At 47.8% G+C, this 27,904-nt stretch overlaps 1 protein-coding gene across 1 annotated transcript; it reads left to right on the top strand.

Annotated features, from left to right (window-relative positions):
- Positions 1 to 676: 676 nt before the first annotated feature.
- Positions 677 to 27,037, top strand: LOC139313399 (B-cell differentiation antigen CD72-like). The gene is made up of 8 exons (XM_070939007.1): positions 677 to 762; positions 839 to 925; positions 1,290 to 1,421; positions 1,502 to 1,591; positions 1,809 to 2,039; positions 12,513 to 12,673; positions 25,579 to 25,676; positions 26,923 to 27,037. The coding sequence occupies exons 1-8, from the start codon at positions 693 to 695 to the stop codon at positions 27,035 to 27,037; spliced, it is 984 nt and encodes a 327-aa protein (XP_070795108.1). The 5' UTR covers positions 677 to 692.
- Positions 27,038 to 27,904: the final 867 nt, after the last annotated feature.

Below are 27,904 nucleotides of genomic sequence, written 5' to 3'. Positions count from 1 at the left end.
CCTTTACTACCGGTTCGCAGAGGGGCTGCATATGTGTTTGCTTCACTCGTGCAAGTGCAGAAGCTTCTGCGCATGCACAGAAGCATTTTGGTGACGTCGGGGTCGGTGGGCAGAGCCTCCCGCCGGTTTTACTACCGGTTCTATAGAACCGGTGCGAACTGGGGGCAACCCACCACTGGTCCCACTGGACAATCACTGTTAGAGCTGCCACAGTTTGAACCTCTAAGAAAGAATGACTCTTGGCTCCATTTGTTGAGAAATGTATAGCTTTTTAAAAAAAATTATAAACTTTATTAAAACATAAATAAAACATTTACGCAACATACGACATAAAGATAAAAAAACATTTACACAGGCTTATGCCTTCAAAGTGATCTTAGTCTGGCTATTCTCTGGGGCAGTGAGTGTACGAGTGAATGTCCAAAAGTGAACCCCAGAGTATCTGCATAACACTTTCTTCCACCCAGGTTGTGCTCCACACTTCTGACGGCTGAGTGCCAGCAGCAGCAGCCTCTGCCCTTCCCCATTTCCCTTTGGGCAACCCCGTGCTGGGTTGGCTCCCCCCACAACCCTCAACTTCTGCTTTCCCAGCCTCCCTCCTGACCAGCCCTCAGCCTGTCAGCTGCAGTTCCTTTCTCTCTGCCACTCCACACACACAAACACACGCACGCACGCACACAGAGTGACCACTGATGTTTGAGAGAGTGACCTATGCTGATCTGCAGTTTGTAGGAAGCCCCCTGGAGAAAAGCCATGGGGAAGGTAGGAGCTAGCCAGGCTGGCCCTTCCAGGGCTCCCCCCATGCCTCCTTCCCCCGTGACCCCTGCTTGTCTTCCAGAGCTGGACGAAGGGGAGCTCACCTATGAGAACCTCCAGGGATCCAGGGCACAGGAGGAGCCCCCCAGAACTGGCCAGGGGGCCAAAGGTGAGTGCCGGTTCCTCAGTGCTCAAGTGGCCTTCCCCCCTTGGCCCTGGGGCTGCGTCGGGTGCTCAGCCCTGTTTAAGGGGTTTCCTTTCAGTGTTTGTGTGCCATCTGGATTGGGGGGGGGCACAGCAAAGCACGGCAAACCTGGAGGAGTCATTTCTCTCCCTCCCCAGGAGAGTTAGGCAGGGACACCTTCTTCACACATGCCCTCCTCCTCCTTCACCCGGGGACTTCCCTGGTGCCCAGTCCCTAACCTGGAGGGCTCCTAGGGGGGCAGAATAGCCCAGGCATCCCAGTTTCCTGTTTTTTGCACCTTTCACCCCCAGCCCGGCTCCCTCCAAGCACGTTCTGCTCTTCCCCACAGGCCAGAGTCTTCTTCAGGAGACCCCCGTGAGGGCAGAGGGGCCTGCAGTGGCCCAGGGGATCAAACCCCGAAAACAGCAGCCTGCTGCAAGGACACGAAGCGCCCTGGTCTCGGGGCATCAGGACAGCGGAGGTGGGCATGAAAGGGGGGCATGAAAGGGGGGCATCCCCTATCCTTTCTTAGGATGTCCTGAGTGGTGTGTTTCTCTCCAGGGTGGAGACCCCAGACCAGGTGGGCGGCCTTGGGAGTGCTGGGCATCAGCCTCTTTCTTCTCTCCATCATCGTCAGCCTTGGGGTACAATGTGAGTCCTGGAGACCCAGCCTTGACCGTCCCCCTGCAGCTTCCTTGGGGAAAAGGGGTGCCGTGATATCTGAGGGTGGCATGGATTTCTTCCTCCCACACCTTGCCTTGGCATCTCCTGAGCTCAGACCAGCCCACCTGCCCAGTGACTGGTCCCCTCCCTTCCTCCCTCCTCCCCCACTCCATGCTCTGGTTCCCCAACTGCCTCCTCTCTCCAGACGTGCAGGCCACCCGGCAGCTCCAGCAGGCATCCCAAGACCATGCGGCCGAGCTCAACTCCACTGTGGTGGCCCTTTGGCACAGCTGGGCAGCTGAGAACTGGACCCAGCAGCAACTGCAGCAACAGGAGCTCCTGCTGGACCAAGCCAACCGCAACCTGGATTTCCTGTGGAGGGAGAGGATGAGCCTGATGGCCAACCTCAGCCAGGCCTCCTCCTGCCAGCAGATCGGTGCGTTCCTGCTCTTCTTGGGAACCTGTGGGGCTGAGGGGGGTGGTCTCTGCAGCCCCCTCCTGGCTGCTTCAGGTTTGCATGTGAGTAGGAAACAACCGGAAGGCTGCTGAGGGAGCCCCCCCCCTTGCCAGCCGCAGCTGGGCTCTCCTGCAGCCAATCTGGGGAAAACCCAGACCAGCTGGGGGCGAGGGGGAGGCGGTGAGCCCTCTGCACAAGATGGCAGGCAAATATTTCACGGGGGAAGGAAGTGCTTCGGTGGGGGCAGCAGTGTTGCAAAGTGGGTGAGGCTGCATGCTATGGGGTGTGTGTCTCTGTGTTAGGTTTTTCTTTGAAGAATCTTCAAAATTATATTTAGATGTATTATATGACTGCTTTTATGTATTTCTTGCCTGCCAATGGGGAAGTGGAGTCCCAAAATTGGAAGAACCTTGTTGATCTTCCAGTCCAATGTATTGCCCAAAGCAGAGATCCTTCCTGAGAAATATCTGCTCAATATGTTGCAAAGACCCCCAGTGATGGAGCCTCACCTTCTGCCCGAAGAGCTCTCACAGTCAGGAAATTCCTCCCTGTCCTGAGTTCAGCTCTTTTTTATTTTTTATTTTTATTTTATTTATTTTGTCGAGTACATATTAGATAATATATATAAGTATAAGCATGAATTGAATACATAAAATGAATACAATTAACGGAAACATTAGGACAGGGACGGTAGGCACACTGGTGCTCTTATGCACGCCCCTTACAGACCTCTTAGGAATGGGGTGAGGTCAACAGTAGACAGTCTTAGGTTAAAGTTTTGGAGGTTTTGGGATGAGACCACAGAATCTGGTAGTGCATTCCAGGCATTAACAACGTATTTTCTGCAATCGAGTTTGGAGCGGTTCACTTTAAGTTTGTATCTATTGTCGTGTATTGTTGTGGTTAAAGCTGAAGTAGTCATTGAGAGGTAGGACATTGTAGCAGATGATTTTGTGAGTTATGCTTAGGTCATACCGAAGGCGGCGTAGTTCTAAATTTTCTAAACCCAGAATTTCAAGTCTGGTGGCATAAGGTATTTTGTTGCGAGCAGAGGAATGGAGGACTCTTTTTGTGAAATATTTCTGGACGCGCTCAATTGTATTAATGTCCGATATGCAGTGCGGGTTCCAGACAGATGAGCTGTATTCGAGAATTGGTCTAGCAAATTTTTTGTATACTTCAGTTAGTAGTGTAATATTACCGGAGAAGAAGCTATGCAAGATTAGATTTACAACCCTTAATGCCTTTTTGGCAATGTTGTTACAGTGGGCTTTGGCACTTAGATCATTTGATATGAGTACTCCAAGGTCCTTGACAGAGTGAGGGTCATCTACAAGGTCATGTCCACTTAGCTTGTATTTAGTTTTCTGATTCTTTTTGCCAATGTGTAAGACAGAGCATTTGTTGGTTGAGATTTGGAGTTGCCAATTTTTTGACCATTCCGACACAAAGTCAAGGTCTTTTTGAAGGGTAGCAGCATTGTTGGTGGTGTTAAATAGTTTAACATCATCGGCGAAGAGAACGCAGTTACTTATAATATGATCACAAAAGTCATTTATGTATAGTATGAAGAGTGTTGGTCCTAGAACTCTGCCTTGGGGGACACCGTTATTAACAGGTGCAGGATTTGATAGGGTGCTCCCTATTTTGACCACTTGTTGTCTGTTTGGCAGGAATGCAGTTATTCAATTATGGAGCGGTCCGGAGATGCCGTAGGATTTCAGTTTTAGAAGTAGTTTGTCATGTACCACTGAATCAAAAGCTTTAAAGAAGTCTATGTAAATTGCATCTATTGCTTTGCCCTAATCAAGATTTGTAGTCCATATGTTTTTGCAGTGTAGAAGTTGTAGATTACAGGATAATTTTTTTCTGAAACCAAATTGTTTATTAGAGAGTAGGTTGTTTGTTTCTAGGTGGAGGATAATGGATTGGTTGATGATTGATTCCATGACTTTGCAGGTGATGCAACATAAAGAGATTGGTCTGTAATTTTCGATTAGGCTGGGGTCTTCCTTTTTGAAGATAGAGATGACTGTGGCTAGTGACCACAGGTTGGGCAAGGAGCTGGTACTGAAAGATTTTTCAAAGATTATGCTTAGAGGTTCTGCTATGGCAGTGGAAAGCTTTTTTAAGAAGTAGGCACATAATCCATCAGGTCCAAAAGATAGAGATGGTTTCAGTCTATGTAGTGCCTTTTCAACGTTATCTTCTGTGAAATCTATTTGTGTTAGATTGTTGTAGTCATTAGTGGTACGACTAGGAAATGTTGGGCATGAGCCATTGCTGTTAACAAAGACTGAGCCAAAGAATTTGTTAAAGAGGTTTGCTTTAACTGCTTTATCATTGCATTCTTTACCATTAGGTCCTTTTAGGGTTGGGATGGATCTACAGTCTTTAAGTTTGTTGTTTACAAAATTATAGAAGGCGCAATTGGATTTCATGCGCAGAAGGTTTTCTTCTTGTTTGATGTGGTAATTGGTGCATTCAGTTTTTATTTGGTGGCATATATTTTTGTAGCAGCTTTTAAAGTTTGCTACATAGCCAGTTTTGTTTTTTCACCAGAGGGATTTTTTTTTGGATTGGAGCTTTCTTTTTGATATGGGTAATTTGTTTTTCCTGGTTTTGGTGGAAATAAGTGGTACATATAGTTTAATAACTCTTGATTTTGAGCAAGAAAATATTATCATGGTCTTCGGCAGTTTTACAGTTAGAGAATAGAATTTGCCAATCAAGAGATGAGAGGTCGGTGTCTATGAGATCATAGTTGGCTTTTTTGAAGTTGTAGTTGGGTATCCCATTATTATGGTGATTTTTGTAAGGGTGTATATTGAGACAAAAGTCTACCATGTTGTGGTCACTGTTGGAAAAGGGTTCTTTTATTTGTAGTCCATAAATTGAGTTTAAGCTGTTGCAGAAGAAGAGGTCAAGGCAGTTGTTGAGTCTAGTGTTATTAGTTACTAGTTGATCTAGAACTAGATTAGTAACAGCATTGTATAGGGTTGTATGGATGGGTTCAGTTGTACATTCATTTATTGTCCAATTAATAAGAGGTAGGTTGAGGTCACCTAGAAAGATGAGAGGGTATGGGCAAGAGGCTGTCCATGTTAGTAGTGTAGTTAATTTGTTCACATGTGCAATGTCATAATCAGGGGCTCTGTAACATAGTAAGAAGCGAAGTGTGATGTTTAAGGACAGTTTGCAGACAACAGTTTCCGGAAGAGCGAGTTCATGTGCAACTTGAATAATTTTTAGGTTTAGTGACTTTTTGTAGAAGATAGCTACTCCACCATCTCTGCGGGTTTCGCAATCAGATCGGTAAACGTGATATTCTCTTACTGTGATAATGGAGTCAGGGAGGGATGAGTTTAGTCATGTTTCACAGACAAATATAATGTCAAATGTACCAATATTTAATAAGAGGAGAAGTTTGGGCATTTTGTTTATGATGCTTCTTGCGTTTATTAGTTTGCATTTAAGGTCAGTGGTGGTTGGTATTGAGGAAATAAGGGGCGTGCTTACCTTGTCTCCCTCTGTCTGGTGTCCATTGGCCATTCAGGCATTCTCTGGCTCTCCTCTCAGCGACTGGCCGGCCTCCACTCTGCCTGAACTTCAGGAACTGGCTCTCATTACCTCCCAGCCCTTTGCCGTCTCTCTCATTCTCTATCCATAACAGTCAAGTCTTTTCTAAACTTGGATCCCAGTTCTGGCTTCTCTTACTGGGAGTGAGTCCCACAGGCCAGGTTTGAGGGAGACCTGAGCCAGACTCAGCTCCCTCTCGGGACCTCCCCCCCTCCCTGAACCTCCCATTAAACCTGCTGGCTGGGGCTGCGCACCGTGCCAGGCTAAAGAGTGATTGTGTGAATGATGCCAACCCCAGAGGAGACAGGCTGCTGGTGGAGCCCTCTTTCCTTGGGGAGGGATGGAGAACAACCAACCTTCGGAAGCCCAAGCCGGGAGTCCCCTTTGGCTGGTACCCGCTATACAACTTGCTTCAGCTGTCCTGTTGAGGTTGGGGCAGAAAAACGGGCCACTGATCTGTACTTGCGGCTGGGAATCGGCCTCTTCAGTCTTTAGTTGTGGGGTTGGTGAGGCATCTTGAGAGCCCTGGTGGCACAGAGGTTAGTGTGCAGCATTGCAGGCAAACTCAATGCCCACAGCCTGGAGTTCGATCCTGTCGGGGCTCCAGGTTGACTCAGCCTTCCAGGCTTCCAAGGTGGGTAAAATGAGGACCCAGATGGTTGGGGGCAACAGGCTGACTCTGTAAACCGCTTAGAGAGGGCTGTGAAACACCGTGAAGCCGCAAAGAAGTCTAAGGGCTATTGCTATTGTTATTGCTTGTGTTTGCAGAGCCTTTCAGCACCCACTGCCAATCCAGCATCTCTTACTTACAGCCTTGAACAGCTGATCCTCCCCTGCAGGGGACCCAGTGCCCACCGAAGCCATCTGGGCTTCAGAAAAGCTGCCAGGCTCCTGCCTTTCCTCTGCAGGAATCTCCTCTCGCCCAAAGAGGATCCAGGGCAGAGGCTGCCTCCACCTCTCCTTGTCCCTCCTGCCCCCTCCCTCCCTTGCCTCCTATTGTCTGGCCATCCTTCCTCAGCTTTGCATTCTCCTGTTATGCAAAGAAAGTGTAGGGGGCTATGGGGTGATGTGAGGGGGGCAGGGAAGCCTGTGAAGAACCAGGCATTCTGTCCACTGATCAGCTGGCTTCAAAGTGGCCTTTGGCTTGCAGAACTCTGTGGTCACCACCAAGGAGGCCACCCCAGCCTTGTAGGGAAGGGAGGAATGATGCCCTCCCTAAAGACGGCGAGCTGTTTGCCCACCCTGGTAGGATCCTTTCCCTGGGAAGGAGGAGGTGCTCCTGTTGCTGCTTTGCTCCCCCCCTCTCCCCCCCCCCCCGGTGGCTCACGGACCTGTTTCTTTTTTTTTCTTTTTTTGTAAAGTTTTTTTTTATTTTTTACACAAACACACACACACAAACATACAATGTATTTTTGCTGAATAAAGTATTTGGCTGGTTAACAAATTTAAACAATTTTTAGTCCTTTCAACTAAAAATACAATTTTTCCATTTTCCCTTCTATTCTATATTAAACCCCTTCCCATTATCATCTAATTTTTATATCCATCATCAAATTAATTAATTATGTGGTGTTAGTTATTTAATTCTTATATTAATAATAAACCCACTTATTTTATAATATACATTTCCTTAACTAATACAATCCAACATTTTAATATAAATCAATTGATTATATAGATATCTTTTTCATTTATATATGAACCAGAAGAAAAAAAAACACCTTAGTTGAATTTAATATTCTAACTATTATCCTCTAATCATATAACTTTCCCCCTGTATTATTCCAAATCATCACTTAATCGTTTGTACACACACCACAAAAATGTTTCAATTATTATTTCAATTATTTTTCGATTCATTTTCACCATCATATGATTTAACAGTTCTTACTACAATTCATATTTCAATTTTAGTCATATACATCATATTCCTCTTTCATTTCTTTCCTTTTTTCCCTTTTCATTTTCATTTTTACCTTTTTCTTTCCCCTTTTTTCCTTTTGTGCCTTAAAATCCTGATCTCTCCTGTTTTGCCCTATATTTCCCATTGTTCCTCCTCTCTTTTCTCTTTTTTTGTTTCACCACTGTTTATCCCACTATTTATCCCAATATTATCATTTTGTATTTCAAAGTCCTGAACTCTTCTATTTTGCCCTATATTTCCTGTTATTTTCCACCCTTTTTCTCTTTTTTCTCTTTTCACTGTAAATCCCAGTGTAATCATTTCAGTTCTTTATATTCTTTCTATTCCATCCTCCCTTCCTTATTTGTCTCTTTCCATCCTCTTTATTTTTTCCATTGTTAATCCCAATGTAATCTCTAAAAACCTCCTTTTTATTATTACTATCCACATGTTTAGTTACTTCTTCATATTTAATCACATTGTCTTTATCTTCTTTATTTTCAGCCTCTATATCTTGCTTCTCCATCTTCATTTCCTTGTCCGCTTGCGTATGCTCCATCTCAGCTTGTGTCCTCAGATTTTAATCCTCCGTGTAACATTGTAGTTATTTCTCTTATTTCCATTTTCCATGACAAGTAATCGATTTAATCATTTCTCTAATTTCCTGCGCCATTTTATTCTTTCTGAGTTACTATTATTCTGATTTTAAAAGTTGTATTCCTTTTTTTTCCCCAAAGTCAAGCCGCTTGCAGGCAAAAAAAATCCTCCCCAAAAGTTCTCACGGCTGTTATCTGTAAAGTTCACAATTTTCCAAAACAAGGACCAAGTAGCAATATTCCTTTTTACTCCTGAAGGTGTCTCTCTGCAATCCACAATTTTCGATTGTCTAACAAATATCCATTTTGTTTCAATCTACATTAACAATCTTACTTAGCTTCCCTTTTTCTTTTTAACTTTAAAAATAGCAAATCAGTTTTATTTATTTATTTTTATTTTATTTAAATTTAAATTTATATACCGCCCTTCTCCCGAAGGACTGAGGGCGGTGAACAGCCAAAGGAAAAAACATAAAAATACAAAATTTAAAAGGAATTTAAAATATATTAAACAATTTGGCCCAACAATTTAAATACCCCATTTAAAATTCAAATTAAAATTAGACAATTAGAAAAGTTAGGCCAGCCTGGCTTATTGAAATAAAAAAGTCTTGAGGGCCCAACAGAAAGTATGTAGATCCGGAATTGTCCGTATCTCTGGGGGGAGTTCGTTCCAGAGGGCAGGTGCTCCCACAGAGAAAGCTCTCCCCCTGGGGGCTGCCAGTCAACATTGTTTGACCGACGGTACCCCGAGGAGCCCCTCTCTGTGGGAGCGTACTGGCCGGTGGGAGGTTCTCGGTGGCAGAAGGCGGTCTCGTAGATATCCAGGTCCTAAGCCATGGAGCGCTCTAAAGGTGGTAACCAACACCTTGAATTGCACCTGGGGGACCACCGGAAGCCAGTGCAGCTCGTGCAGGAGAGGTGTTACATGGGAGCGCCATGACGCTCCCATAATCACCTGCGTGGCCGCATTCTGGACCAGTTGGAGCCTCCAGGTGCTCTTCAAGGGGAGCCCCATGTAGAGAGCATTACAGTAGTCCAGGCGAGAAGTGATGAGGGCATGAGTGACCGTGCGCAAGGAGTCCCGATCCAGAAAGGGACGCAACTGGCATATCAGGCAAACCTGATAGAAAGCCTCCCTGGCCACAGCCGTCACATGTTCTTCTAAGGACAGCTGTGCGTCCAGGAGGACACCCAAGTTGCGAGCCCTCTCCGTGGGGGCCAACGACTCCCCCCAATAGTCAGAGATGGCACCAACTGACTATATTGGGACGCCGGGAACCACAGCCACTTGGTCTTGGATGGGTTGAGCTTGAGCCAGTTTCTCCCTATCCAGATCCGCACGGCCTCCAGACACTGGGACATCACATCAAGGGCATCATTGGGGTGGTCCGGGGTGGAGAGGTACAGCTGAGTGTCATCAGCGTACTGATGGAACTTCACCCCGAAACCACGGATGATCTCACCCAGCGGCTTCACATAAATGTTGAACAGAAGGGGTGAGAGGACCGACCCCTGCAGCACCCCGCATACAAAGTCCCTCAAGGTCGACCTCTGCCCCCCTATCAACACAAACTGTGACCAGTCAGAGAGGAAGGAGGAGAACCACCATAACATGGTGCCCTCCACCCCTAACCCTTCCAACCGGCACAGCTTTATACCATGGTCGATGGTATCAAAAGCCGCTGAGATGTCTAATAGGACCAGGACAGAGGAACAACCCCTGTCCCGAGCCCTCCAGAGATCATCAACCAATGTGACCAATGCCGTTTCCATGCTGTACCTGGAACAGATCAAGATAAACCGCTTCATCCAGGTACTGGGGGAACTGTCGCACCATCACACTCTCAACAACCTTCGCCACAAAGCGGAGGTTGGAGACTGGACGATAATTTGCTAAAACAGCCGGGTCCAGGGAGGGCTTCTTGAGGAGGGGCCTCACCACCGCCTCTTTCAATACGGCGGGAAAGCAATCCTCTCTCAAAGAAGCATTGATAATCCTCTGGAGCCAGCCTCGTGTAACTTCCCGGGAAGCCACCACCAACCAGGAGGGACACGGGTCCAATAAACATGTGGGCGTGCTGAGTCTACCTAGAATCCTGTCCACGTCTTCGGGGGTTACCGGGTCAAACTCCTCCCAGATAACACTCTCAAGACCTGCCTCCATCACCCCACCTGCATCTACCCAGTCAGATTCCAAGCCTTCCCGAATCTGAGCGATTTTGTCATGCAGTTATCCGCAGATGCGATAAGAATGGAAAAATAATTAAACTTTGCCATTTTTATCGCCACTAGGAAGGTCTTAATATAAGACCTCACCAGTGTTCGGTCAGATTTGAAAAGGCTAGCCCTCCAACCGCTCTCCAGGCGTCTTTTCCGGTGCTTCATCTCCCTCGGCTCCTTGGAGAACCAGGGAGCTAAGTGAGATCGGCGCTGAGTCAGAGGCCGCAAAGGCACAACACGGTCCACAGCTCCAGTGGCCGCCCTATCCCAGGTGGCCACCAGGTTTTCAGTCGAGTCGTGAGCCAGAGCCTCAGGGAATGGCCCAAGCTCCGTCCGGAACCTATCAGGATCCATCAGGTGCCTGGGGTGGAACCACCTAGTCAGTTCCACCTCCCTGCGGCGGGGTGTAGCAGTACGGAAGTCGAGCCGAATGAGAGAATGGTCTGATCATGACAAGGGCTCAATCACTATATCCCCTATATCTAAACCATTCAACCACTGACCAGAGATAAAAACCAAGTCCAGAGTGTGTCCCCCCGTGTGAGTAGGCCCATGAACTAACTGGGTCAGGTCCATGGCCGTCACGGAAGCCATGAACTCCCGAGCTGCCTCAGACATTTCACTGACGGATGGCAGGTTGAAATCCCCCATAACCATAAGTCTGGGGGTAACAACCGCCACCCCGGCTATCACATCTAGCAGTTCTGGCAGGGCCGCCGCCATGTGGCAGGGAGCCAGGTAGGCGATCAGCAAGCCCATCTACACCCCATGACCCCACTTCACAAAGAGGGACTCACATCCGGCTGTCTGAGGTACAGTGGCCTCCCTCGGACCTAGAGCTTTATAGTCCAGTCCGAATTTAAACAGCTCTTCTCACCTCTTTTTTCCTTTTTTCCTTTTATTTATACAACACTTCTCTTATAGGGCTTATTGTCCATTCTCTTTTGTTTTTCTTGAAATTCGAAAAAGAAAGGGAAAAAAAGGATCTATTTCTTTCTTTCTGATCCTTTAACCAATCTTGGGGCAATTTCTCTAGATATTTAAAATTTTCCAAATTATTTCCAAATAATTTTGTTCAAAAGTCAATTTTCCATCAGGTTTTTGTCCCTTTAAGATTATGCTTCAAAATCTTCTTTTCTTCCCCCTGTGCTCATTAGCCACTATTTTATCGCTAGGGGTCTTAAAGTTAAAAATTATTTTCCTTATTGTTGTTTCAACCGTGGGTTGGCTGTCACTCACCCGGCTTCAAAAAACTCCGTTCCATTCATCACTCCTGCTCAATGCTTAGTTTGGTTGCCCCAGCTTCGTGGGAGCCGCAATGGCTGCTGTCCCCCACTGCCGAGTCATAGAGAGTTTCCTCTGACCTTGGAGGAACTTGCCTGTTCCTCTTGGCCTTCCAAGGAGCCTCTCCTTCTTCCCCGTCCCTACAGGACAGTTCTGGTCCGAAGACCACTTGGCAGCGGTTCATCAGTCCGGGTTTTCATGGAGCTCATCAGAGCCCACTAATTCCCTGACTGTCTTGCTGCGATGCTTCTGGTCAAATCGCTCACAGACCTGTTTCATGTCCCTCCTGGCTGGTGGGGCCAAGGGGGGCAGCTGGCCAAGGGGAGCCGCAGGAGAGGTGCATCTGTGGCCATGCAAGGGGCCTCATCAAGCAGGGGATGAGCGCCCACAGCTGGGGCTCCTCCATCTCTCACAGGGCTCTACCCAGAAGGACCGGGAGGGCCACCGAGATACTGTCCTGTTCCTCTAAGGTGGAAGGAGAGGAGGAGGAGCCGGGGACAAAGAACACAATCCAAGAACTGAAATCCTGTCTCCAGAAATGGCAGCTGCTTTAGTTCTCCTCCACATCCGGCAGGCAGCAGGGTGGGCTGCTTCACATGAAAACTGCTGCAAAGCAACATCTCAGGAGCTGCGAGTGTATTTCTGAACATGCCGGAGGCCAAGAATCCCCTTCCAGGGAAGCCCAGTTTCCTCAGCTCTTCCCCTCTCCAGAAGGTGGGGTGCAGGAAGAACATGGTCTCCATGGAAGACCAGAGACCTCCGGCTGTGATGGCTGGGGGGAGCCACTTCTGGGTTGGTCTGGCCATGAGCAAAGGCTTCAGCACTAGACCAGAGCAATGTTCCTCTGACCTGTGGCCTCTTCTCCAGGCTGCTGTTCCCCAGGATGGAAGCTCTTTAGATGGAAGTGTTTGCGGATTTCTGATAGACCGAAGACTTGGGAGGGCAGCCAACAGGACTGCAAAGGCACTTCCTCTCACCTGCTTATTCTGAAAACGTCCTGGGATGCTCATGATGTCTGGCCCCCTGCGGTGAGTACCAAAGGCTTCCTGGGCAGGATTAAGGCTACAGGCAGGCAGCAAGTTGAAACCAGAGAGGAGATCAGGGATTTCACCAAACCACAGACTGATCCTTCCTTCAATACATAGAAGATAGAAATGGTAGATGAGATGGATAGATTAGATAGATAAATGAGTTAGATGTGATGATAGATAAATAGATAGATAGATAGATAGATAGATAGATAGATAGATAGATAGATAGATAGAATACAGAATACAGCATACAGAATACAGAATACAGAATACAGAATACAGAATAACAGAGTTGGAAGGGACCTTGTAGGTCATCTAGTCCAATCCCCCACCCAAGCAGAAGACCCTACACCATTTCTGACAGATGACAGACAGACAGATAGATAGACAGATAGTGTTAACATTCCAGAATAACCCAAATTCAATTAAAAACTCCGAGACAAGCATTTTCTCAAAGTTCCATTTATTAGAGTAGTTATACTGGCACATCTGGGAAAACCCGAATCAGAGAGTTCCGGGTTTTCCCTCAGTAAATCAAAACCCCCAAATCCATTCCCTGCACCCATCAGTCCATCACATGGTCCAATCACCATCCATCCCATCTTGAGACATCACTCCAACCACTCCTTCTCCAGATGCAGGACTGTCATGACCTTGACCGAAAAGAAGAATGCTATTTTGTCTAACTAACATTCTAACATTCCCTCTACTAAATCCCCCCTCCTACTTTCCCACACACAAGAAGGTGGCAGCGTGGAAGCTTCCGGTGCTAATATGGCTTCCAAAGCTGACAGACAGACAGACAGACAGACAGACAGACAGACAGACAGATACCGTGTTTCCCTGAAAATAAGACCATGTCTTATACTTTTTTTAAACCCTGAAATAAGCGCTTGGCCTTATTGCCATGCGCTCAAAAGCTCGATTGGGCCTATTATCAGTAGATGTCTTATTTTTGGGGAAACAGGATATAGAATAACAGAATTGGAAGGGACCTTGTAGGTCATCTAGTCCAACCCCCCAACCAAGCAGAAGACCCTACACCATGTCTGACAGATGGCAGATAGATAGATAGATAGATGATAGATAGATAGATAGATAGATAGATAGATAGATAGATAGATGATAGATAGATAGATAGATAGATAGATAGATAGATGATATTATTATTATTATTATTATTATTTATTAAATAGATAGATAGATAGATAGATAGATAGATAGATAGATAGATAGATGATAGAGGTAGGTAGGTAGGTAGGTAGATAATGAGATAGATGAGATAGGTGACATAGATAGCTAGATACCATGGTTCCCTGAAAATACAATCTGCCCTGAAAACAAGCCCTAGCTTGATTTTCATGCCTGCACCGAATATAAGCTCCACCTTGAAAATAAGCCCTATTTAAGCCCCGCCCACCATCTGTACAAGGTGGGGTGGGGCGCAGGCATAAAAAACAAGCTAGGGCAGGGGTGGGAGAAAGAAAAGCAGATGCAACAGAGACTCTGGCTTGTTTCTCTCCCCCAAACTCCACCAGAAATGGGTCTTCATGAGGCTTATCGTGGTGGTGCAGCCACCAGCAGCAGGTTGTCATGAGGCTCATCATGCACGGCAGGACGCCGCAAGGTTTGTTGTGCCGCTGTATGTGTGAGCAGCTGCACCGGTGTGACGAACCTCATGGTGGTGCCACCAGTCATACGCACGACAACACAACAAGCCTGGCTAGCCACTTTCTTCCACATTCACCACTTGTTGCTCTCCCAATCTACTGATGGATTCTATTTCCTCCACCAGGCTAGCCATAGGACCATGGTCTCGGTCATTCCAGGAGCCACAATAAAATGAATAGTCTCCACCTGGGTCCCAGCCCTGAGCTCACTGGCTCCGTTAGGAAAGTTGCTGGTGTCCCTCCCATAGGTGAGCCATATAACTGGGAGACCCCATGGGGTGCCTTAACTTCCTCAGCCTAGTTTCTCCATTGTCTGAAGGCTAATTAGGCACCAAGTGCATCCCAATCCAACAAGGCTGTGACCACCCCCCTTACTCCTGAGGAGGGCATCAAAGTCTCCACCCGGGCTTCTCCCTCTTGGTAGGGGTTGCACTTCCTCTCCCTCCACAGGGCGCTGGGCGTCTCTCGGGCATTCAGCAGGACCAGAGAAAATACTCTGGACATGATACTCTGGAAATTGGGATCGTAGAAAACACCCAGGAGCATAGAAGAGTCCAAAGGCAGATGCATGAATAAATGTGATAAATGTATTTATTCATATAACAAAACATATTAACTATATACAAAGGCTGTCTTAATATCCATTAGGGTAGGGGGCACACAGCGTGTGTGACTACCCCTATCAAAGATCATGTCTCATGGAGGACAAACGTAAAAGAGAGAGCAAGGTGGAAAGGTTAGAGGGGGTTTTATACTCAGTGTAAGCCCCTCCTCTCCACATAGGGGTGGGGGCACTTCCTGCCTCCACTAGTGTCTGTATGATATATGTGCCAATGGCTTGCAAATACTTGACAGTTCCCCTCCTTGCGAGCCGATGGCATGCAAACATACAAATGCAATGCACAACAAATTTTACCCTGTGAGACATAACTTTTTACACAGATCTTTGTGCCTATCTGCTGGTAGAGGTTTTGTGAAAATATCAGCTGTTTGATATTTGGTCTGACAATGTGATAAAGATATAAACCCCATCTCTACTAGTTGCCTAACATTTTGATAGCGGATATCAATATGTCTGGACCTTTTTCCCACCGCATAGGCTTTGGCAATGCCTATGGCCCCGGTGTTGTCTTCTATAATTTGGATGGGCAAAGTCGGTGGTGTCCAGATGCTAGAAATTAAGGCATCAAACCATATCAGATCGTTCCCTGCCTCTGATAAGCATGCATATTCGGCCTCAGCGGTGGAGCACGAAACAAATTTCTGTTGCCCCACATGCCAATGGATGGGTGCCTCATTTAATAGTACCAAGAAGCCTGAAGTACTCCTACGTGTCTTGGTATCTCCGGCCCAGTCCGCATCTGCGAAGCATTTTAATTGGGCCTTGTCTCTATTCTCAGGTTCCAAGCGAAGCACGTAATCTGCTGTGGTCTTGAGATACCTTAATAGCTTTTTAATGGCCAACCAGTGGAACTGGGTAGGATGTTCCACTTGTCTAGATAGCAGGTTTACGGCCAGGGCAATATCTGGACGGCTCCAGTTACTTATATATAGTAATGAGCCGATCACTGACCTAAATAGAGTATTATTTTGGAACTCTGGGCTATCCTTGTGTGCCAATCCATAATGGTCGGTCTGCATTGGGATAGCCGTTGGCTTGCTATCTTCCATTTTACATTTCACCAAGAGTTCCTCTATCTTTTCCTTTTGTGAGAGAGCAAAACCTTTTGGTGTAGTGATGATTTGTACGCCTAGGTACTTGTCCACATATCCTAAAGACTTTAGAGTGAACTTTTTTTGTAGGGTCCTGGCAAATATAGTACTTCCCCCCTTGTCAGGCCCTATATATAAAAGATCATCGACATACACTAGGACTTTCTCCAGCCCCCCTTTGGTATCCCTTGTGAAGGTACATTTATCAGCTGGAGATGGATGGAAACCCAGTGATGTGAGAGTTTTAGTCAGGCATTTGTACCACAGTCTGCCTGATTGTTTGAGGCCGTACAAACTTTTCTTCAGAAGCCAGGTGTGGCCTTCCTGCCGTTGAAATCCGGGGGCACCTCTGACGTAAATTTCTTGTTTTAGATGTGCGTGTAAATAAGCAGTTTGCACATCAAATTGAAAAATGTGTTCCCCATGTGCTGCTGCAGTGACCAAAGCAGCCCTCACACTTTCCGCTCTCACGGTGGGAGAGTATGTTTCATCAAAGTCCTGCAAGTAGCGCTGTGCGTAGCCTTGTGCTACCAGCCGGGCCTTATAGAGGAGTTTGTTGTTGGGCATTGGCTTGACCTTGTAGACCCAACGGGTGCCAATTGCTTTCCTCTTTTTGGGGACTTCCATGGGGATGAAGACTTTCAATTTTTTGAGACTGTCCATTTCCCGCTCCATTGCCACCCTCCACCTGCGCTGTTCTTCCTCGGGAAGCTGAAGGACATCTGAGTACATTTTAGGGGCCATGGTAACGCTGTTGACCGAGGCAACACAGCCAATGTCCAACCTTTTGGGTGGCACCCCTTTATTGGAGCGTTTTGATCGTCTGGGAAATTGCCACTCACCATCATCATTGTCATCCGGAGCATCGGTGTCAGAATTGGGGCTGCCGGAAGTATCTTTCCAATCAAAATGGGGCGGGCCTCTGTCCCAGGCGCTGCGAAGATATGGTCGTTTAGGTGAGGCAGGAGGTGTGAAGTCACCCAGGGATTCCTTGTCTGAATCGTCAGAGTCAGGTAGGGATTCATCACCATCCGGATCTTCGCTGATCAGTTGTTTGGAGTTTGTTGGTTCATCCTCTTCAGGTGGTGCTGCTTGTTCAGTGTCGCTTCTAATAGGGGAATAACCGGGTTCATTGGAATGAATTTTTGACCAATTTGACCCCTCCTCAAAGGAAGCTGATCTAGAGACAATGACAAGGTTATTTTTATCTACAAACCTAGAGGCCTTGCTGCCGGTTGCATAACCTATAAATCTGAGCCTCCTTGATGCCTTGCCCCCCTTTCTTCTGAGGTGCTTGGGAATATGGACCCAGGCATAGGAACCAAAAATTCTCAGGTGTGAGAGGCTAGGTTTCCTTCCATGGACCAGGAAGTATGGGGTTTGGTTAATGGCACTACTCCACGTCCTGTTGACTAGATAATTAGCCATTTTAACCGCTTCTGCCCAAAAAACTTGGCTCATGTCAGCATCTGCAAGTAGGCAGTTCATGACATTCTGCAGCACTCCATTTCTCCTTTCTGAAATACCATTCTCGGACGGAGTTCGAGGGGATGATTTAAAATGGAGGATGCCTCTCTCCTTCATCCACTTTTCGAAAATCTTGGATGTAAACTCAGTCCCCCTATCACTCTGCACCTGAGCGATGCACACCTTGTGTTGCGTTTGGATCTGGTTGTAAAGATATTTGAAGTTGGTAAAGACTTCAGTTTTGTCCTTTAAAATAAATACATGGCCATAACGAGAGTAATCATCTACTACTGTTAAAAAATAACGCCCCCTACCAAGGGAGGGTCTAAAAGGACCAACCAAATCCATGTGTACCAGCTGATAAGGGTACCTTGCACGACGGGAAGAGACCTTAGGTATAGCAGCAGTTTTAGATTTTGCTGCCTTACAGATGGCACATTCCAAATAGGTATTACAATTCTTTATCTTAAGCCCATCAGAAAAATCTTGCATTTTCTTAATAACCGGGAAGCTGGCATGGCCGAGCCTGCGGTGTAATATATGAGCACAATCCAAATGTAAAAGTTTACCCATACATACTTTGTCAACCTTATGTATCTTACCATTACAAGCCTTGGTCTGTTCAGTAATGAGAGTAGGCACTGGATTAATGGTCACCTTAGAGTTCCTCAGGATTGGCTGAGGAGTTGTGACCTTAATGGGCTCAGCCTTAATGGCTTTGGATGTCCTAGGAGCTGGTTTAAAAGCTTCATTGGTTTTAGGTCCAGGGTCCTTGAGTTTCGACAACCTGGGGGCTGGCACAGAAGCTTTCTGCTCTATCTGGGCGTTAGCTCCCTGAGCTCTCTTGTTAGGTTTCTTGTGCCTTTTGACCTGTGCTTTTGGGGAAAAATAAGGCAAATTGTTGATTTTTACAATATTGCCAACAACACTCCCATTTTCGGAAACATAACCTCCACCCTTCTCAAAAACCAGTTTTACATTTTTATCCTCAGTCAATTTTAAGATGCTTAAAAGGTTGTTCTTGATTGAGGGAACATACAGTGCCCCTGTGACATCTCCTATACCAGGCACATTGATCACGCCTTCCCCAGTTACCTCTGCCTTGTCCCCAGTGGCAACTTTTACTGAGGACTTGAGTGGGTGTAAAACCTTAAATCGTTGCTTCGTGTTGGCTATATGCGTTGATGCACCTGAATCAAGAAGCCACAGCCCCTCAGCATCCTTTACCTGGGAGGTGTGATTGTCACTAGTGACACTACAGTATTGGTATCCTTTATGACCACCTCCCCCTCTTCCACGGCCTCTTTTATTTTTATTGTGCTTAAGTCCAGCCGTGTTGGCCCTAGAGCGAGGGCACTCCCTTTTAAAGTGACCTTGTATGCCACAGTCAAAGCAGGTGGGAAGGGTATTAATCCTTTCACTTGTGTCCTGGCGCCTCCTCTGAGGCCTAGGCCTGTGATATGCGTCCTTCATTTCTTGTTGTTCCTCATCTCTGCGCCTTAAATCTTCCTCAATAAAGCGGCCAGAAAAGTATTCTATATTTCTTTGTTCCCTAGAAACCCCTTCTAGAGAAATAATAAAGGGACTCCAGGATTTGTCTAGGGAGTTCAACATCACACTAATTAAAGTGGATTCAGAAACAGGCTCCCCCCTCTGTATAAGCTCATCCCTCATGGCTTTAAGCGTTGCCAAATGTTCCCCCATTTTGACACCAGGTTTGAGTTTATAGTTGTGGAAAATTCTTGACAATCTGCTGGTTGCAGCCATATTGTCACTATGGAACAAATTATATAGGGCAGTCCAAACTTCCTGAGCTGTGAGGCCATCTGAAAGACTGGCATACAGAGCTGTGTCTATAGAACTTAACAGGGTTGTGTAAGCTCTTTTATGCAGGAACTCAATTTCAGGGCTCCAAGGTAAAGGGGGTGGTCTTTTGATCATGTCCAGAGTATTTTCTCTGCTGAAATAGAAAAATAGCAGAGAAAATAGTATTTTCTCTGCTTTGCCCTGATCAAGATGTGTAGTCCATATATTTTTGCAATGTAGTAGTTGTAGATTACAGGATAATTTTTTTCTGAAACCAAATTGTTTGTTGGAGAGTAGGTTATTTGTCTCTATGTGGAGGATAATAGATTGGTTAATGATTGATTCCATGACTTTGCAGGTGATGCAACATAAAGAGATTGGTCTGTAATTTTCAACTAGGCTAGGGTCTCCCTTTTTGAAGATAGAGATGACCGTGGCCTGTGACCATTGGTAGGGCAAGGAACTGGTACTGAAAGATTTTTCAAAAATTTTGCTTAGAGATTCTGCAATTGCAGTGGAAAGCTTTTTTTAAGAAGTATGCACATAGTCCATCAGGTCCAATAGATAGAGATGGTTTTAGATTGCGTAGTGCCTTTTCAACGTTATCTTCTGTAAAATCGATATCTATAAGATCACCGTAATCATTGTAATTGTCTGTATTACGACTGAGAAATATTGGGTATGTGTTGTTGCTGTTTACAAAGACTGAGCCGAATAATGTGTTAAAGAGATTGGCTTTAACGATTTCATCAATACAGTCTTCGTCATCTGGTCCTTTTAGGGGTGGGATGGATCTCGAGTCTTTAAGTTTGTTGTTTACAAAATTATAGAAGGCACGGGTGGATTTTGTGCGAAGAAGGTTTTCCTCTTGTTTGATGTGATAATTGGTGCATTCAGTCTTTATTTGTTGGCATAAGTTTTTGTAGCGGTTTTTGAAGTTAGCTATGTAGTTAATTTTGTTTTTTCGCCAAAGAGATTTTTTTCTGGATTGTAGTTTCCTTATTGTTATTGGTAGCTTATTTTTTCTGGTTTTGGGGGATATTAGTGGTACGTAAAGTTTAATGATTCTTTTGACTTCATGCAAGAAAATGTTGTAAAGGTCGTCTGCAGTATTCCAGCCAGCGAATAGAATTTGCCAATCAAGAGATGAAAGTTCATTGTTTATGAGATCGTAGTTGGCTTTTTTAAAGTTATAATTAGGAATCCCATCATTATGATGATTTTTGTGAGGGCATAAGTTGAGACTAAAGTTAATCATGCTATCGTCGCTGTTGGAGAATAGTTCTTTTATTTGTAGTCCATAAATTGAGTTTAAACTGTTGCAGAAGATGAGATCAAGGCAGTTGTTGAGTCTAGTGTTGTTAGTTACTAGTTGATCAAGTCCCAGATTAGTTACAGTATTGTACAGGGTTGCATGTATAGGTTCAGTTGTACATTCATTTAGGGTCCAATTAATAAGTGGTAAATTAAGGTCACCAAGAAAGATTATTGGGTGTGGGCAGGAGGCTGCCCATGTTAGTAGTGAAGTTAACTTATTCGCATGATCGTGTCAGACTCTCCGCTGCGATTTGGCAGTCGAAGGAAAAGAAAACGCTACCAGCAGCTTCGGAATGCTTCAACGTTTATTCCCTCGAACAGCCCCGTCATCGGCAAGTGAACACAGGCGAAACACACGCAAAGTCGGCGTTGGGAGCGGCTGCCTCCCAACGCCTTTTAAATCTTCGCGCCTGCCCGCCAACACCCTTCCGGGTACAGTCTCCTCAGCGCGTGCGTAGAAAGGTCCCTCTTGCGGCGCGGCGCTGCGATGGATGGGTGGGGCGTCGAGAGCCTGGATAGCCTATCCCCGGCTGCTGGGTGACCGCCCGCCTAATGGAACAGAACAAACACCCCCCTCCACCGTGTGAGCTTCGGATCCGAACCGCCACCTCCCCCCATCTTCTCGGTGATGTAAGCTGAGCGCCAGGAGTCTCGGTCGGGAGGGATCAATGTCGCCGCTATAGCTGGCGGTGTCAAGAGGATCTCGACAGATCGATGTTGTAATCTGGGGCTCTGTAACATAGTAAGAATCAAAATGTGGTATTTAAGGACAGGTTGCAGACGATGGTCTCATGAAGAGCAAGCTCCTGTGTAACTTAAATATTTTTTAGATGTAGGGACTTTTTGTAGAAGATAGCAACATCACCTCCTCTACGGATTTCACGATCAGACCAGTAAACATGATAGTCTCTTACTGTGGTAATGGAGTCAGGGAGGGATGTATTCAGCCAAGTTTCACAGACAAATATAAGGTCAAATATAGCCATATTTAGTAAGAAGAGGAATTCAGGTATTTTATTTACAAGGCTTCTTGCATTAAGTAGCTTGCATTTAAGGTCAGTAATAGTTGTTATAGAGGAAGTTAGGGGCATGCGTGCCTAGTTTTGGATGATGGGGGCTGGATGGAGGAGGATTGAGTGTTAGGATGTAGGTTGTGGGACTTCCTTTTGATACAGTTGGCACGGTAGTCGATGTATAAGTCAGTATGTCCTTGTTCTTGACGTCTTTTAAGTTCTGATCGGAGTTCACGGGAGAGGATTCTTTGCAATATGGATAAGTCAGGATGTGAAAGGAGTTTGTTATGACTGATGTTGGTTTTGGCGATGGAATTTATTGTATGGCCCTCCTCTTGTTCCTCCACCCCTCTGTGCCCCCTGGCTTCCCTCACCCTCTGGGAGCCTCTTGGCCCTGTGCTCTCCCCACAGATGCTTTCTGGGTCTAATTGGGGGGTGGGGATGTGTCTGCTGGGCATGAGAATCCTGCTCATTGGTTTCCATTCTTAACAGTGTAATTAACTGGGCATTTAGACCAACTATCTAGTAGGAAGTCAGTGTTGATTTAATCAGTATTGTTGTCATGGCTTCTCTCAACCCAGGTCCGTAGTAAATAAAGCCCCCCTCATTTGTGATCTTATTCAGGAGGGGGGTGCGGACCTGGCAGGTATTACGGAGACCTGGTTGGGCCAGGAGGGGGGGTTCATCTCATTGAAATGAGCCCACCAGGTTTCCATGCATTCCATCAGCCAAGGTCACAGGGGAGGGGCGGGGGGGTAGCGGTTATCATTAAAGATGGTCTGAGACCGAGGGAGGCCACTGTTCCTCAGACAGCCGGCTGTGAATCCCTCCTTGTGAAATGGGGTCACGGGGTTCAGAGCGGTTTGCTGATCATGTACCTGGCTCCCTGCCACGTGGCAGCAGCCCTGCCTGAGCTACTCAACGTCATCGCCGCGGTGGCGGTTGATACCCCTAGGCTTATGGTCATGGGGGATTTCAACCTGCCGTCCGTGGGTGAGGCGTCGGAGGTGGCTCAGGAGTTCATGGCTTCCATGACAGCCATGGACCTGACCCAGTTAATTCATGGCCCTACCCACACGGGGGGAAACACGCTGGATCTGGTTTTTGTCTCTGGACAGTGGTTGAATGATCTCAAGATAGGGGATATAGTCACCGAGCCCTTGTCATGGTCTGATCACTCTCTCCTTCGTCTCGACCTTCGAACCGCTACACCCCACCACAGGGAGGCGGAGCCGGTAAGATGGTTCCGCCCCAGGCGCCTGATGGAACCTGACAGGTTCCAGATGGAGCTTGGGCCATTCCCTGAGGCTCTGGCACACGCCTCGACTGGAGACCTAGTGGCTGCCTGGGATAGGGCGGCCGCTGGAGCTCTGGATCGGGTCGTGCCTTTGCGGCCTCTGACCCGGCGCCGATCTCATTTAGCTCCTTGGTTCACTGAGGAGCTGAGGGAGTTGAAGCGCCGGAAAAGATGCCTAGAGAGTAGTTGGAGGGCCAGTCTTTCTGAATCTGACTGGACACTGGTAAGATCTCATATTAGGAATTACCTAGTGGCGATAAAAGCAGCGAAATGTAGCTATTTTGCTGCTCTTATTGCGTCATCAGATAATTGCCCGGCCCCCTGTTTAGGGTGACCCGCTCCCTGCTCCACCAGGAAGCACGGGAGGACCCCTTGGAGGGTAGAGCTGAGGATTTTGTTCAATATCTGTAGGACAAAATCACTCAGATTCGGGAAGATCTGGACTCCGACTGGGTAGTCTCAGGGGGAGGGACTGGGGCAGGTCTTGAGAATGTTATCTGGGATGAGTTTGATCCTGTGACCCCTGAGGACGTGGACAGGATTCTGGGTAGACTGAACGCGACCACTTGTTTATTGGACCCGTGTCCCTCTTGGTTAGTGCTGGCTTCTTGGGAGGTGACACGAGGCTGGTTCCAGGGGATTATAAATGCTTCGTTGAGTGAGGGTGTCTTTCCTGCCACCTTGAAAGAGGCGGTGGTGAGGCCTCTCCTCAAGAAGCCTTCCCTGGACCCGGCAATGTTGGTAAATTATCGTCCGGTCTGCAACCTTCGTTTTGTGGCGAAGGTTGTTGAGAGTGTGGTTGCGCAACAGCTCCCCCAGCACCTGGATGAAACGACGTATCTGGATCCGTTCCAGTTGGGCTTCAGGCCCGGGTACAGCACGGAAACGGCATTGGTCGCATTGGTGGATGATCTCTGGAGGGCTCGGGACAGGGGGTGCTCTTCTGTCCTGGTCCTGTTAGATCTCTCAGCGGCTTTTGATACCATTGACCATGGTATCATGCTGCACCGGTTGGAAGAGTTAGGGGTGGGAGGCACTGTGTTGCGGTGGTTCTCCTCCTTTCTCTCTGACCGGTCACAGTCTGTGTTGACAGGGGGACAGAGGTCGACCCCGAGGCCCCTCATATGTGGGGTGCTGCAAGGGTCGGTCCTCTCACCTCTCCTGTTCAACATTTATGTGAAGCCGCTGGGCGAGATCATCCGTGGTTTCGGGGTGGAGTACCATCAGTACGCTGACGACACCCAGCTGTACATCTCCACCCCGGATCACCCCAACGATGCCCTTGAAGTGATGTCCCGGTGCCTGGAGGCCGTACGGATCTGGATGGGGAGGAACAGGCTCAGGCTCAACCCATCCAAGACCGAGTGGCTGTGGTTTCCGACGTCCCGATATAGTCAGTTGACGCCATCACTGACTATTGGGGGCGAATCATTGGCCCCCACGGAGAGGGCTCGCAACTTGGGCGTCCTCCTGGATTCACGGCTGTCTTTAGAAGAGCACTTGACGGCCGTGACCGGGAGGATTTTTCATCAGGTTCGCCTGATTCGCCAGTTGCATCCCTTTCTGGATCGGGACTCGTTACGCACAGTCACTCATGCCCTCGTCACCTCCCACCTGGACTATTGCAACGCTCTCTACATGGGGCTCCCCTTGAGGAGCACCTGGAGGCTCCAACTGGCGCAGAGTGTGGCCGCGCGGGTGGTAATGGGAGCGACATGGCGCTCCCATGTAACACCTCTCCTGCACGAGCTGCATTGGCTCCCGGTGGTCTTCCGGGTGCGCTTCAAGGTTTTGGTTACCACCTTTAAAGCGCTCCATGGCTTAGGACCTGGTTATCTACGGGACCGCCTACTACCACCAATAGCCTCCCACCGGCCAGTACGCTCTCATAGAGAGGGACTCCTCCGGGTGCCGTCAGCCAAACAGTGTCGACTGGCGGCCCCTAGGGGGAGAGCCTTCTCTGTGGGGGCACCTACCGTCTGGAATGAGCTCCCCCCGGAGATACGGAGGATCCCGGATCTGCGCACCTTCCGCCGCGCTGTGAAGACCTTTTTATTCCATCAGGCAGGCTTGGCCTAATCTCTTCCCTTTTTAAAATATGTAAATTTTAATCTGTTTTTAAATTATTGGGGTGTTTTAATCTGTCTGGGCCAAAATGATTTAATTTGATTTTATCTGGTTTTTAAATTTTTTTGTATCTATGTATTTTATTGTTTGGCTGTTCACCGCCCTGAGTCCTTCGGGAGTAGGGCGGTATACAAATCAAATAAACTAACTAAGCTAACTAACTAACCCCTCTCCAGGGGGTCTGGCTTGTGTATCCCCAGCCCCACAAAGAACCCCCCCCTCAAAGCAGTGGCAACTCTTTCCCTGCAGATAGCATCTGTTTCTAATCCTTCCAGTCAAAGTGATGGGTCAGGGTCCCAGGAACTCAGCCCAGAGGGGCCACCCAGTCAGCGCCCTGTGGCTCCATCAAGGCTGCAAAGGTCCCCCTGGGGCGGGGTCCTCTTCTAGGATACTCAGGGACCTCCCCTGAAAGAAACACAGTTTAGGCATTTTGACTGATTGCTTCGACTTCCCTTCCCTTCACTCAGCATTGTCTTTTTCATTTTGTTTTAGAGCCCCGAACGATCAAATCGTTACTGGATTGGCCTAAAAAAATCAAGGAGCAACTTTTTCTGGGTTGATCAAACCCCTGACATCGGGATTTCCATGGGGTGAGTCGTGACCTCATAAAGAGTCCCTGGGAGGATCTGTGGCTGGACCAGATTTCCACAGGTTTTGAGATGTAACCCTATTGGGATGGCTGCCATTTCAGGGTTGCCCTGATGCCCGTCCCTCTTAGGGTCAGTTAGAGGCTTTGGCTTCTCACTTGCCCCTCCTGCTCGGGGCTGACCCAGAGGGGAGAGGGGAGGGCTGAGGCACTTGAGGGAGCTCAGGAGGACAGTGCTGGACTGAGGGTGGCAGAGCCAGCCCAGCCCTCCCAGCCTCTGATGGGAAGACGTGGGACACCCTGCAACTCTCTGGAAAGGGGGAACAAAACCTCTTTGGAGCCTTCTGAGGTTCTGCATATCTCTGTGGGGTATCCGAGCCCAGAAAACAAATAACTTCACATCTGGTGCTTGTTTCATTTGCTCTGTAGTCAGAATTATCTAAATGGGAGGGGCCAGAATGAAAAGATCATTGCCCCACTTCCCAAGTTCAATCTGTACAATTAATACAAACGCACGCACACGCACACACACACACACACAGAGCTTGTATGAAAAAACATGATTTCTATCACTCTGGAAACAATTACAAATCCATTTCTGAAACTTTGGGGCACCCCCATCCGGATTCCGAGGCACAGTCTTGAAATGGTTGTGGACAAAATCCCTTTCCCCCAAGAGGAGCCTTCCTGTTCCCCAAAGTGCAGCATGAAATCACCCATCCCCCCTGGCAAACTATGCACAGCAACCTTTCTTAAGGCCCCTCCTTGTTTGGGGACAGGATGCAATCCGGCCGTGGGGGCCTCCTGTCTAACAAGGGAGCTGCCTTGGGGGGCACAGCAGCCCCCGGCCTCCGCCTGGCCTTCCCCACCTCCCACTGGTGCCTGGAGGCTTTCTGCAGCCTGGGCCAGGCAGGTCCCTGGCAAGGGTGGGATGGCTCTGCGGGAGAGGCAAGGGCAGCTTCTGCACCCCCAGAACTAAGGAGGAATTTCCTGACAGTCAGAACAATTACTCCGTGGAACCGAAGTTGCCTCCAGACGTTGTGGGCGCTCCATCCTTGGAGGTTTCTAAGAAGAAACTGGACAGCCATTTGTCTGAAATGATATAGGGTTTCCTGCCTGAGCAGAGGGTTGGACTAGAAGACCTCCAAGGTCCCCTCCAACTCCTTATGCTGTTATTCTGTTGAAGCTCATGGCAGAGGGCAGAGGCCTGGAGCAGCCTTTTTTCCTTGCTTTCTTTCTCCAAACTGTAGGGGATCAAGTTATAAACAAGGCTGTGTGGAACTGCATGAGGGAGCTTTGAATGTTTGTCCCTGTTCTGAAGGGAAGAAATTTATCTGCGAGAAGCCTGCCAGGCCTTGGCCATGAAAGGCACAGGTGAGCACCCTCTCCCTTCCCCATTTGGCTTGCTGGGCTTATGAGGGTTGGATTTCCCTTTATTCCCCAATTCTCCCTTTAGTAGGGCAGGGACCGGGGGGGGGGGGGGCGGGTTTGTGTGGAGCTGCACAATGATGAGCATCCTTATTTTGCAATGCTGTTGTGAGTCTGGTCCACTCCCAAACTGGAGGGCTCAGCTGGAGTGGCCCCTGGCCAGAGGTGGAGCTGACCGGCCAGCTGTCTGCCCCAAACTCCCCTGCCTGGCAGTGCCCAGAGGACACCAAAGGCCCAATTCATGACAGCTGATCTGGAACAGAGTTAGATCCCCATCAGAGGGCACGTTTGGAGGCTAGAGAAGCACAGCCAGCTCCCTGTTGGTGGGGGCCCCTCCCTGAAACCTGAAAGAGCCGGTCAGCATCTTTAGAAGGGGGACTGAGCTGCTGGGGGTGAGTCTTCTGGGCTACAAGGAGGCGGCCCCCGTGACCTGTTCTTGCTGAGCTCTGAAGACCAATGCAACGCCTGATGAGCCCAGCCTGGTTGGCACTTGGTTTCTCCCCCTGGCAGCTAAAATGGCCTCCGTGGAGCCAGGCTGCATCCAGCCGGTTCCTTGAATGTTTGGCTGCTGTGCGCAGGACTAAGGCCCTTGGCTGGCATGAGCTGTCAGATGGGCAACCATACCGATTGGATAAACAGATATTAGCCATCACCACCTCAGGGAGCAGTGAATTCCCCGAGTTCCGTCTGGGAAGAGGGGCTTCCCTGCTCTGCCCAGCTCCCCTCCCAGCCACCCTGATCCTGGCTTTGGGGGGGAGAAAAAAGGCTGCCATGCTTTGTCATGCTATGCCCCCCCCCCTTTTT

The sequence above is a fragment of the Pituophis catenifer genome, unplaced genomic scaffold (genome assembly GCF_029215685.1).
Source record: "Pituophis catenifer annectens isolate HBS135680 unplaced genomic scaffold, rPitCat1.0.hap2 SCAF_2, whole genome shotgun sequence".
In the NCBI taxonomy this organism is placed as follows: domain Eukaryota; kingdom Metazoa; phylum Chordata; class Lepidosauria; order Squamata; family Colubridae; genus Pituophis; species Pituophis catenifer.
The sequence above is the reverse complement of the archived record's forward strand: the minus strand, read 5'-3'. Positions and strand labels throughout refer to the sequence as shown.

What these genes read in the sequence shown, in the direction of transcription:
- LOC139313399 (XM_070939007.1), top strand. Translation starts at nt 693, where the DNA reads ATGTTTGAGAGAGTGACCTATGCTGATCTGCAGTTTGTAGGAAGCCCC. An exon ending in AACTGGCCAGGGGGCCAAAG is followed by an intron (nt 926 to 1,289) that starts GTGAGTGCCGGT and finishes TCTTCCCCACAG; the next exon opens with GCCAGAGTCTTCTTCAGGAG. An exon ending in CGTCAGCCTTGGGGTACAAT is followed by an intron (nt 1,592 to 1,808) that starts GTGAGTCCTGGA and finishes TCCTCTCTCCAG; the next exon opens with ACGTGCAGGCCACCCGGCAG.